Consider the following 13,216-nt stretch of genomic DNA (forward strand, 5'->3'; position numbering starts at 1 on the left):
TTGGGGCCACAGTGTTCTTTATTTGTTAATCCTTTTAGTCCTCTCCTAGGAAATTGATAATATTATAATCCCTGTTTTGCAGATGAGGAAACTGAAGCACCAGTCATTAGGTCACTTGTCACTTGTCTAAAGCCAAGAGTGCTATTCAATCCCAGACTTTCTCTGGCTCATAGCCACGGCGTTTTTCTGCTTCTCTGGACATCACACACACACACAGACACAAGTGCATCTGATCCTCACTGAATTGGACCAGCTGCTGGAATGTGGTCCAGCAGGGCATCATCTGGGCTTCTGGGGTTGCATGGATTGCCTCTGCTGGTCTTGAGAATGCTCCATCCTGCTGGCCTCTGCCCCTACCCTGGGTTGTCTGTGCCTCCCTGATGGCAGTTCTTGGCCTCTTCCAATGATTACACATCATTGTCCTAATCTTGGCTCTACCAGGATTCATAGCTTGCTTACCTTTAGGTGCTTCCTGTGCTCAGGAGCTGATTGGCTCCCTGGGTGTGAGTTCTTTGTCAATGATGCCAAGAGAGAGGCGTGGTGGTGTGGACTGGACCACCAGTCCTGCCATTGGAACCTGAATGAGAGAAAAATGGGTAGCTATTCTTGCTTCTGATCTAGGAACTCAGTGCACAAAATCAGAAGGGTTCCTGCCTTTAAACCTGGAAAGGATCACAAAGCATGTACTCTAACTTCCCCATTTTACAGATGAGGAAACTGAGGGTGAGAGAGGCAGTGTGCTTTCCCAAACACCTCGAAGACTCACAGCAGTACTCCAGGCAAGTCTCAGGTCCTCTTTTCTACAACAAGCCATTCTCTGGCAGCTGCCTCCAGCACCATGTGAGGATTTGGCTTTCCCCAGAACAGTCTTTCTTACTAAGCATACTGACAAGAGGCAAGGATGTCTCTCACTTTGTTTCAGTCATAGAATATCAACACTTATAGGGCAGTGATTTTTTTTTTTTTTAAAAACCAGGGATTGAACCCAGGTACACTTAACCACTGAGCCACATTCCCAACCCCTTTTATTTTTTATTTTTCTTACAAGCTCTCACCATGTTGCTTAGGGCCTTGATAAATTGCTGAGGCTGGCTTTGAACTTGGGATCTTCCTGCCTCAGCTTCCTAAGCTGTTGAGATTACAGGCATGTGCCACAGCTCCTGGCTAGGGCGGTGATTTTGAGTGTGGTGCTCCCACCAGTAGGTGGGACAGGAGATGTTTCAGGTGTTACCCACTTTTTAATTTCAAAAGTAATATATTTATGTAAATGGGCACTAGACAAGTATAAGTAGATACCAAATCTAATAAAGTTTGTTATATTTGCATGTGACTGCTTAAGAAGATGCTCAGTAAATAAAAATATACTCAGTAAGCAACAGCATGGTGATTTGTGGATGGAAAAAAAACATAGTATGCAGATACCTGAAGTTTGGGATCTGCTGTTCTGGAGACTGTCAACAATTTAGGGAAAGAGGTTTAAACCAGGCACTTGTCTATAATGCAAACTACCTGCCTCCAATTACCAAAGAAATACTAAATAAAAGTACAAGAAGATACGATTTTTCACCTTGCAGATTGGCAAAGATTATAAACTGTGTTCTCACCTTGGCAGCACATATGCTAAATTTAGAATAACACAGAATTAGCATGGTCTCTGGGCGTGGGTGACATGTAAATAATGACAAATCCTGTGAGAATGTGCATGAGTAATCAAGTTAGTGCTACTGAAGACAGGGGCTCTTTTTTTTGAGCAGGAAAAAGGAGAGGGAAAAATGAGATTGCTGAGATTAAGTGAAAATTCTATTGTCTTGAATACTCATTAGAAAACAACTCTATAGGGCTTGCGTTGTGGCTCAGTGGTAGAGTACACGCCTAGAATGAGTGGGGCACTGGGTTCGATCCTCAGCACCATATAAAAATAAAATAAAGATAATGTGTCTACTTAAAACTGAGAAATAAAAACTAAAGAAAAAAAGAAAAAAAGGAAACACACTATAGATTCATGATATAGTTTAAATAAATGTGTTTCCTAACTGCTCACTAAAAAAATAATGATAATAATAATGAATAGACTTAATAAACAATCCAGAAGAAATAAGCATCTCTAATACAATAGTCCTGATTTGCAGCACTAGCTGTGGACCCACGGGCACTCTACCACTGAGCCACATTCCCAGCTCCCCAACCCCGACTTTTTTTTTTTTTTTTAACAATTGCCAAAACTGATCTCAAACTTGAGATCCTCCTGCTTCAACCTCTTGAGAAGCTGGGATTACAGTACAGGCACACAGCACTGTGCCCTATCAATATACAAAATTTTCTACAATAATTTTTTTTTCCAGTACTGGGGATCAAACCCAGGGTCTCATGAAAGCCAGGCACGTACTCTACCACTGAGCTACACCCCCAACCTCTACAACAACAACAACAACAACAACAAATTTAAATTGAAAACATCCAATGTTGGCAGGGTTCTGGAGAATGGTCTCTCTCACACACTGCTGATGGGAGCACAAGTTGGCCCAGTTTTCAGACGGTAATTTAGCAGTATCTGCCCAAATGTCAGCTCACATTACACTTTGACCCAGGGATTCCATTCTGGGGAATGTAACCTAAAGAAACATGTACAAGGATGCTTCCTACAACAGTCTTATTGATAGCAGAAACTCTGCATGCAACTCAATGTTCATCAATAGGGGATATTTGAATAAATCATTGCTAGTACTAGCAGGGATAGAGAATGCCTGCAACGTTGGTCAATAGGGGGTGTTAAATAAACCACCGTACATCTATAGCATGGGATGCTATGAAGCTGTTAAAAAGGGACAGGAGGATCCACACCCATGATATCATAAGAGATAAATATTTGGTCTCATCCTTAGTTCAGGGCACAGAGTTCCTAAAATCCTTGGAATTTACTATCCATTGTATGTTAATGAGATGACTCAGTGCGATGATGCTAGTGAGCACTTTTTTTTTTTAATTTTAAAAACTTTGTTGTTTTTAACATACCTAACAGGAGGGTGTATTTTGACATATTATACATACATGGTGTGCAACCCATTATAATTTTGATCCCATTCTTGTGGGTTAGCTTGTGAATGGGGATAGAAATACCAACTGATTCTGATTCGAGGGTCAGAATTTTCAGGGTTCCCAACCCCTCTCCTCCAGGAGAGCAGAAGGGACCCAAAATTGTGTTAATCACCAATGGTCATTGATTAAATCATAGATAGAAGAGGGTCCAGAAATAGATCCATATTTTTATGCTTAATTGTTTTTTTGGTTTTTTTTTTTTTTGGTACCAGGGATTTTGTACCAGGGGCACTCAACCACTAAGCCAAATTTGCATAATGAAATATTCATAAAAATCCCTAAACAAAGCAGCTCAGAGAGCTTCTGTATTGGTGGACACATCCAGCAGGTTGACATACTCTGCTCCATCGGGACAGAAGCTGCTATGTTCAGGATCCTTCCAGACCTGGTCCAAGGTACCAGATTGCTCATTTTTATCCTTTGTAATAAACCATAATCATTAATGTGTTGTTTTCCTGAGTCCTGGGAGTTCTTCTAGTGAATTATTAATCCTGATGGGGAGGGTTGTCAGAGTACCAGATTTGCAGTCTGCTGGGCAGAACTGTGGGTGGTACCCTGAGCGCAGCATTTGCAACTGACACCTGAAGTTTATCAAAAGGCAAAGATTCAGAAGTAGCCAAAATAATTTTTTAAAAGTAGCATAGTTGGAAGACTTACACTACCTGATATGGTTTGGATCTTTAACGTCTCACCAAAAGCTCCTGTGTTAGGCAATGCAGAATGCAGGAGTGGAATGATTAGGTTACAATCAGTGAATTAATGCATTCGACGGATTGGTAATCTGAGTGGACTACTGGGTGGTGACTATAGGCAGGTGGGTGTGGCTGCAGGAAGTAGGTCACTGGGGGCATGATTTGTATCTTGTCCCTGTCTTCTCTTGTCTCCGTTTCCTGGCTGCCGTAAGCTGAGCAGCTTGTTCTGCCTTATCTCAGGGCCTGAGCAATGGCTGAATGTGGACTGAATCTCTGAAAACATGAGTGCAAAATAAACATGTCTTCCTCTAAGTTGTTTCTCTCAAGGATTTTGGTCACAGTGATGAAAGGCTGATAACACAGTACCTAAATCAAGACCTGCCTAAAACTTTAATAATCAAGACTATGGTGTTGCCAGAGAATAGACATAATATGTTACTGAGTTAGAAGAAGGTCCAGAAATAGATCCATATTTTTATGCTCAATTGATTTTTGTACCAGGGATTTTGTACCAGGGGCACTCAACCACTAAGCCACATCCCCAGCCCTATTTTGTATTTTATTTAGAGACAGGGTCTCACTGACTTGCTTAGCGCCTTGCTTTTGCTCAGGCTGGCTTTGAACTAGCAATCCTCCTGCCTCAGCCTCCTGAGCCTATGGGATTACAGGCATTTGCTACCATTCCTAGCTGCTCGATTGATTTTTCAAATATTTTTTTTAGCTTTAGTTAGACACATATTTTTATTTTATTTTATTTTTTTATGTGGTGCTGAGGATCAACCAGTGCCTCATGCATGCTAGGTGAGTACTCTACCACTGAGCCACAACCCCAGCCCTCAATTGTTTTTTTTTTTTTTTTTTGAGAGAGAGAGAATTTCTTAATATTTATTTTTCAGTTTTTGGTGGATCCAACATCTTTATTTTATTTCTATGTGGTGCTGAGGATGGAACCCAGCACCCCGCGCATGCCAGGCGAGCGCACTACTGCTTGAGCCACATCCCCAGCCCCTCAATTGGTTTTTTACAAAGTCACCAAATTACTTTCTTCCATGGATAGACTCTTTTTACTAACTTGTACTGTAATAATTGGATATCAACATGAAAAAAAGAAAAAGAAAGAAAACACCTTTACTCTCACTTTTTAAACATACCCCAAAATTAACTAAAAGTGATTATAGACCAAACATAAGACCTAAATCTATTAAATTTCTAGAAAAAAAAGAGAAAAAAAACCTTTGTGACAATAAGTAAGGTAAATTTTTAAAGTAGAACATAAAGTTTGAATTATTAAAAATTAATAAAGTGTGCTTCATTGCAATAAAAAATACTCACTATTCATAAATCACAGGCAAGGAAATGAAAAGATAAGCCTCAGACTAGCAGAAAATTATCTGCAAAATATACGCATAAAGAATATAAAAAACTATTACAACTCAATTATAAAAAGGCAACATTCAATAAAAAATGGACAAAAGACTTGGACAGAATACTTTTGAAAAGAAGATATGGCCAAGAAGGACATAGAAAGATCTTATACATCATGCATCATTGTGGGCTGGGGTTGTGGCTCAGTGGTACAGGGCTTGACTAGCACATGTGAGGCTTTGGGTTTGATCCTCAGCACCATATAAATAAAAATAAATAAATAAATAAATAAAAATATCTTATACATTATTAATCATTGGGAAAATGCAAACTAAAATCTCAATAAGATAGCTTTACACAGCCACTAAAAATGGCTAAAATGAAAGACTGACAACACCAGGTGCTAACAAAGATGTACAGCAAAGGGACTCTCAGACATTGCCAGTAGCAATCAAAAATAATACTGCTAAAAATAATAATAATAACATTTTTAAAAATGATACTGTGGGTCTGGGGTTGTGGCTCAGCATTAGAGCGCTCTCCTGGCACGTGCAAGGCCCCGGGTTTGATCCTCAGCACATATAAAAATAAATAAACAAAATAAAGGTATTGTGTCCAACTGTAACTAAAAAAAATAAAATATTAAAAAAAAATGATACTGCTAGCTGGGTGCATGGTACATGCCTGTAATCCCAGTGACTTGGAAAGCTAAGGCTGCAGGATGGCACATTGGAGGTCAGCCTCAGCAATTAATGAGACTCTGTCTCAAAATAAAAAATAAAGAAAGCTGGAGGTGTGGGTCAGTGGTAAAGCTCCTCTGGGTTCAAGCACTGGAACCTCCCATACCTCCCCCAACCGCCACCAAAAAAGACACTACAACTTTGGAAAATATCATATGACAGTATCTTAGAAAGTTAAACAGAGTTGTCCTAGGATCCAGCCAACCCATTTCTTTGTTTGTTTGAGATAACTGAAAACATGTCAAAGGTAACCAAAGATAACCCAAATGCCCATGAACTGGAGAGTAGGTAAATAAATAAACTCTCACAATGGAATACTCCTTAGCAATAAAAAGGAATTATATAACCTCCAATGACTCTTAATCTCATCAAACCACATTTATCTGTAAGATGATGATAAAATTTCTGTCCCATTGTAATAAACTTTAAGTGTCATAAAGTAGCATTAAAATGCCTACTCCTTAAAGAAGAATGAGATTATGGCATTTGGATAGGGCTGGAGAATATCATGCTAAGTGAAGAAGCCAATCCCCCCAAATCAAAAGCTGAATGTTTTCTCTGATATGTGGGTGTTACATCATAATGGGGGTGCGGGATGGCTAGGGAAGAATAGTTACTTTAGATTAAGTAGAGGGGAGTGAAGGGAGGGGAGGGGAATGTAGAATGTATCAAAGTGCATTCCACTGTCATGTATAACTAATTAAAACAAACAAAAATTTTAAATGCCTATTCCTGATTTGGGGTGGGGGGGGATAAAAGAAAAGAAAATATAAATACATAAAACAACACAGATGTAACCCAAAAACATTATGCTAAGTGTCAAGAATCAAACACTAAAGACTACATTCGTTCATATAGAATTTTAGAAAAGATAAAACTGTATTGACAGAAATTCTAGAAAACTATGTTCGCCTGGGGCTGGAAGTTGGGGTAAGATATTGACCGAAGAAGGACAGGAGGGGATTTTTTATGTAGGACTGCATCATGATTGTTGTAGAGATTACATGACTATTTGCAATTACTAAAATTTATTAAATTACACACTTAAAATAAAGTGAATTTCATTGTATTGTACCTCAATAAAGTTAGAAATAAATAAATAAAATCCTGCTGTTGGACTGAATTCCTGAGATTACGAAAGAATTGAAATTGGAGGAAGTCCAAGTCTGGATGGGCTGAACAGTTCTCCCAGGTTATTCAAACTGTGGTTAGGAGAACATTTGTGTTAGAGAACAAAAGCTAGGTAGACCAGGTACTCAAAGGGAGGGGCCTGTTCTCACCTTCAGCGCTCAGATGCAGGTCCCACCCAGGCATGACTCCCCTCACCCCAGGTCTCCTCCTCCTTCTGGCTGATCTGCTTTCAGTCTCTTCCTCCACCCAGTCTTTTCCTATTAAACTCAGATAACTATGAGGAAAGCAAGGCAGTTCATATTGAAGTGTGAATGATTGATAGCCCCGAATTTGTATTTCTTTAGAGGTTGCTTGTTAATACAGAATAATCCTCTTAAAGGTAGAGTTTCTAGCAGCATGGTTACAGGTGTCTTTTAAGTCTGTCCATTAGATAAGGGTGATTCTGCTTTAAGATGTTTTGAGGTCAAATGAGCCCAGATGAGTAGTGATCATTTTTACTTGTACATCATTCATTCATCCTGTCAGCAGGTGTGCGCTAGGCACTGATTCTGTTCCATACCTGTTAGGTGTTGGGACAACTGAAGGTGTAAAAGGTGCCCAACTGTCCAGGAGCATCTGGTCCTTGACAAGTCATGGATTTGAGACTTGAGAAGCTGTGGACTTGAAGAGCCATGGTGTTGAGGGCCACAACTGAGTTGGGATGACGCATGGCATATTTGCCAGAAATAGTGGTTGAGAGGTGACACCAGCGAGCCATTAAGATGATGATTTTTGAGTTCATGAGGAGTTCCCGTTGAGGGGGGGGGGTGCGGGATTCCTGAAGAGTTCTCATTGGTTGGGGAAGTGCCGGAGGAGGAGGGATTTCCGGTTGGTGGTTCCTGGAGGAGCCCCGTGGCGTTTGGGAGAGTTCCTGGGAGCGTGTGTGGAGTGTGCTGGTGGAGTTCAGAAATAAAGTTTGTTCCTGCTTCAGTGGCTCATGATTTGTGCCCAGCTAGACTGAGGCACCATGGAATTAATTACAGTGTGGTGAACCCTTGCTGGGTCTCTAGACAGCCATGCCTAGCTGGATCTGGGCAAGTCATAGTGAACTTGCCCTATCAGAGATGAAGTCATAGTGAACTGGGCTTTGACAGGTGAAATGGGGTCTTGCCAGGTAGAGAAGGAAGCAGCCTGGCGAAGGAAGGCATGAGAGACCAAGGAAGAATGACGAAGCGTCATATGTGGTTATATCAAAGAGAGAGCATGGGTGCTGGAGGGTGTCATAGTAAGGGAGCTAAAGCAGAGGCTGAGACAAGGACCCAGGGGAAGTGCAGAAAGCAGGAGTAAGGGAGACTGAGACAGAAAGCCAATAGCTCATTATTGATTGGTTCACACTGGCCTCTGTGAACAACTGGGGCTCCTTGCTATTGAAGATCCCTAGATAATCATCTGAAGCATGCCTCAGAAAGACCCTCCAAAGACAGGATTCTGGGACACTTATTAACCAATGCTTTCCACTGGCCCTGGGATGCTCCTGGGGGTGTTAATTTCCCTATGGAAAATTCCATCTGGGTTACTCTTGAGAGCCTTGTGACTTTGGGGGAAAAATGGAGAGCAGTAGGGGTGGGTGCTTGTAGAAAGAGAGGCATGGCAGCTTGTGGTAACTTTCCAGTTGAGGCTACAACAGAAATCTCAGTTATGCTGTGGACAGGTGAAATAGGGCACAAAAGGCATTGGTTACAGAGGGGTCATTCAGCTTGGTGGGCTCAAGGGGACAGCCAGCAAAAGAAATCCAGGTAATGATGTTGGAAAACTAGGCTGGCGTCAGAGGATACATGGTGGAGAAACCTATATGCAAGGCTACAAAGCTTAAACTTAATTTGCCTGGCTCTGGCCCCTAGTAGGCGCTCAACAAATATTTATTGAATGATAAGTGTCAACGACAGATGCACCTGGGTCACACCTTTGCAAAGCTGCTGGGCTTTAGAACTCAGCAGACCAGCTACGTGACCTATAACCTCTTTGATCTTTCATTTCTCTCTTGCTGAAGTGGCAGCAATAATACCTCATTTACAGGGTTGTTGGGAGGGATTCGATGGGATCAAAGAAGTATGGCAACTAGAAATATGGACTCAATAATTGTCAGTCACCCTACTCCTGTCCCCATGATAACCCGAAGCCAGGTAATAAAGCTAAACTATCCACCAGCTAGAGACAATGAAGGCTGCTCCTGGGATCTGTTTAGAGAAGATGTATGCTGGCATTTCCAGCTATATTGGCCCTGGTGGAAAAAATTAGTGGTTTTGGTAACAACTTCCTCGGGCCAAAAGGGAATCATACCACTGCTTTAATTAAAGGACAGAGTAGAAACTACCCTCCCAGGGAACTTACACATTCAGAAATTGATGTTTATGGTAACTGATAGTTTTCTTTTTCTTTGTGCATTTAAATATACCCACTGAAAGATTTCCCAATCAATATGGTATTGACTGGGATCATCCATCACTGCCATGCGGCATATTTTCCTCCCCTTCTGAAATCTTAACAGAAGCTACAATGCTTATAGATTCCATTTGATGGAATACCCCTGCACTGGCTGGTTGTAAGCACTCACCGGAAGATCCTCAATCCTTCCCAGTGGACAAAGAAAATTGTGATGGCTTCTGGAGCTGCATCACATGGAGCTAACTAAAGTGGGAGAGAAAGCAGATCAAGGAATTAGATAAAGCATTGAGAAATCACTCAGATTGGAAAATTCTAAATTAGTGTATTTAAAAACACCCATTCTCCCATGTCAGTCCAGCATGAAGACAGATACTCTGAAGATTCATGCCATTGACAACCAAGTTAGAGAAAAGAAAAAAAAGGAAACAAAGCAAACACAGATTTTTAGCAAGAAAGAAATCCCAGAGTTGAGAAGCCTCTAGGGGAAGCACATCTGCCCCAGTTTGGAATGATAAGCAGCAGGAGGAGCACAGCAGGAATAGCAAGGTGGGGGATGAGTTCATCTTTTCATTCATTCATTCAACTTTCTTCCTTCAACAATTATCCATCGTTTCTATACCACATTGCAAGCAACCACAGAAATATAAAAACTGGCAAAGACAATCCCTGCCCTTGTGCAGTTCTTAGAGGAAATAGAAGTTGTTATTAATAATTATAATAAGATGGAAGGAGAGCAAACAAATAAAGGGAAGCACAGGATTCAGGGGTGAAACAAACAAGAGAGGGAGGGGCTGGAGAAGTCTTCTCAGAGGTAGAGGTCCCCAAGCAGCCTGTTGTGTGTAGGGAAAAAACAGGAGCTTCAAGAAAGAACAAAAGGCACATGTAAAAGAAACCAGGTCTTTGGGGATAGTGTTGTTAGTAAGCATAGGAGAAAGAGAAGTGGGCAGAAACCAAACTAGGTAGGACCTCCTGTGACATGCAAAGAGTTTGGACTCCACCCTTGTGGGTGATGGGGAGTCACTGATCAGTTTGGAGCAAAAAGCATTGATGTTAAAGAAACATCTTCCTTTTAGACTTGAGTATTGAATTGAAGGGGATTGAAGTGGGCGCATGATGGCCTGTGCCCACGGTTAAGTGAGTGGCAAGTGGCTGGAGAGAAGGTCCCCGAGTTTAGCTTCGGAGGATGGGAAAAAATTGCAGCTGCCAAGTCATCTTAACCTCTTGAGTATCAATTTCTTCACAAGCAGGAAACGATTTATTAAGGATTCCCTCGTCAGGAGGCGGACCCCACCCAATCCTGGAGTAGAGGAAAGGCAGGGAAAGTGCAGGGCAGGGGAAAGGAGGAAAAGGGCAAAGTAGGAGTCTTAATCCAGCCCACGGGGAGCCGCTCCCCAGCTCCTTCTTTCCCTCCATAGAAGATTGTCTGAGGCCATAAAGAGGAGGAGGGGAGGGTCCTCTACTAGATCGAGGCCCCTGCAACCATGGTCTGGTTCAGTCACAAGACAGCTCCCTCAGCTTTGAAGAACAAGAGTCTCCAAGCAGAACCATTTGGAGCTTATCACCATTGCCTATTTCTCCGGAGAAGCTCTAGCGAGCAGTGGAGAGATCCTTTAAAGGGACTCAAAAACCAAAGTTTTAGCCCCAGTTTGGGATTAAGCTGTCGTTTTGATCTTGGATGAGTTAGTTCAAGGAGCTCCTTAAATCCCTGAGCAGGGCAACACCGCGGATCAGCAGACCTCTGCCTTCGACACCTGCCCACGCCGCCACGCCACATCGTTTTTTTCGAACCTTTTCCTTGTTGGTCCTGGGCGCCAACCTGACTCTGGGCAGGCGACATTGCAGAGGGCCCGGCAGCTGGAGGTTGGCTGGGACCCAGGGCGCCCCCGCGCGCTCCCTCACACGGGCTCCCGCCTCCCGCCGGCCGCGCGACCCCGCGCTCGGATGCAGGAAGGGGCGCGGACCGCGCGCTGCGGCGGGAGCTGCGCAGCCAGAGGAGACTGGCGGGTGCGAGCGGGCCCTACTGCGGCCAGCACCTGGTGTCGCCAGAGTCTCTGAGGTGGACAGAATCGCAGGCCTGCCCCTCAGTGGCCCTCTCTTGGGCTCCCGGCAGCTCGGGGACGCGCCCGCGGGCTCTGGCCCAGCGCCACCGAGGCTCCGCCCCCGCCACGGCTTTCCCGTAGCCCGAGTCCGTGGGGCGCCGGGCCCAGCCCGGCGACCGCAGACCTCCGGCTCCACGCGTTCTGCCCGGGGCGGGCCCAGGGTCCCCAGGCTCCCGCCTCCACCGCGGCTAGCTGCTTACGTCAGGAAGGCGAAACCCAGAAGAAGAAAAAAAAAAAAAAAGGCACGAGGGCGGAAGGGGAAAAACTTTATATTTTCTCTTCAGGCGCTGAAGCGAAAGGTTGGCGACTGCGCCATCGTGGGCTTCTCTGGGAGAGCCCGGCGCGACCTCAGCCTGCTGTGGCGCAGAGGATCCGGGCCGCGAGGCCCGACGGGGCGCCCAGCATGTGGGACCCGCAGGAGTTTGAACGTCACTGGAAGGCCGAATTCCCCGGGGAGGATGCACCGGTCATGAGGCTGGAGTCGGTGCTGGACATGGAGCGGGAGCTGGAGCGCTGCAAAGTCAACCTGAAGCGGCTGCAACAGGTGTTGGCCGAGGAGAAGTTCAAAGTCTTGTACCTACAGGCGGCCCTGGCCGGGAAGAAGCTGGACCTAGGCTGCGGGGATTCGGCGGGAGGAGAAGGCGACAGCCCGGTAGCCACAGCGGAGGAGCTGGCGCCAGCGGAGCCGGGGAGGGCTTCGCCACAGCTGGAGGAAAAGGGCGCAGTGGGTGGCGACCCCGCAGGCCCTTCAGGCTCACCAGGCTCCTCAAGCACCTCGCAGCCCGACCCAAAGGAGGCGGGGAAGGCCGAGCCTCCCCACTATGTGTGCCTAGATCTTCCTAGCTGGCCGGTGCCGACGGAGGGAGGGGGCGCGGTGCGCAGCTTGACTGCTGCCATCCACCAGCAGCTAGTGCAGCCTCGCCTCCTCTTCAGGCTAAAGGAGGACTGCGCGCCCCCGGGCCACGATGGCACCGTTCCTACCCTGCCCGGAGAGGAGCAGTCCTCAGGGACCCGCGCAGGGAGGGATTCGGAAGAGGGAGAGCCGGACGCTCCGGGCGCGGATGATGGGGGCAACAGCAGTGATCACGACTTCGAGATAGTGGATTTGAACGAGAAATTCGTCCTCGGCCACTTGCTTGTGGCCCCCTGCCGGTTCGGGACCCGCGATGAGACCGAGAAGCCGGCGCGGGCGTGTAGCCCTCACCGCTGGATTCACCTGTTCCCCGGGGGCCGGCGGCAGCAGCGCCGGAGCCGAGACCTAGAGCAGCTAGAGGCAGAGGCCAAGGACGGTCGGGCCCAGCTCCAGGCGGAGGATGAGCCTCCCAGACGTGGGGTACGTGAGCACTTCTCCCAGTGGGGGCGCAAGAGGTTTCTGTGGGTGCCCGAGAAGGACTCGCCCATTCACAGCTCGCCCGAGAGAGGCAGCGACTGCAGCCACAACAGCTCAGACCACGAGGACGGCTTCTCTGCAGGTAGGCGACTCCCCCCCCTCCCACCCCATCCCACAGATCCCTCTGCAGTGTGTCCTCCAAGCAATCTACTGACACTCCTCCCTGGCAGACCTTGGTGGGTGGTCTTGTTTAATCTCGGGTATCTCGGAAAAAGGGGGTTGAGCTTTACTTGTTGACCTTACAGTCACTTTTGGAACTTATAAAAAGAGTGCAAAGTG

The 13,216-nt window shown here is 45.4% G+C and overlaps 1 protein-coding gene across 1 annotated transcript in view; it reads left to right on the forward strand.

The window, feature by feature from the left end:
* Positions 1-11,617: 11,617 nt before the first annotated feature.
* Abr (ABR activator of RhoGEF and GTPase) overlaps positions 11,618-13,216 on the forward strand; it is a 190,832-nt gene continuing 189,233 nt past the window's right edge. Inside the window, exon 1 of the mRNA XM_005327876.5 lies at positions 11,618-13,019. Coding sequence (XP_005327933.3) covers positions 11,951-13,019 — 1,069 coding nt within the window. The 5' untranslated portion in view covers positions 11,618-11,950. The remainder of the gene's footprint in view (positions 13,020-13,216) is intronic.

This window comes from Ictidomys tridecemlineatus, chromosome 3, assembly GCF_052094955.1.
Source record: "Ictidomys tridecemlineatus isolate mIctTri1 chromosome 3, mIctTri1.hap1, whole genome shotgun sequence".
Lineage (NCBI taxonomy): Eukaryota > Metazoa > Chordata > Mammalia > Rodentia > Sciuridae > Ictidomys > Ictidomys tridecemlineatus.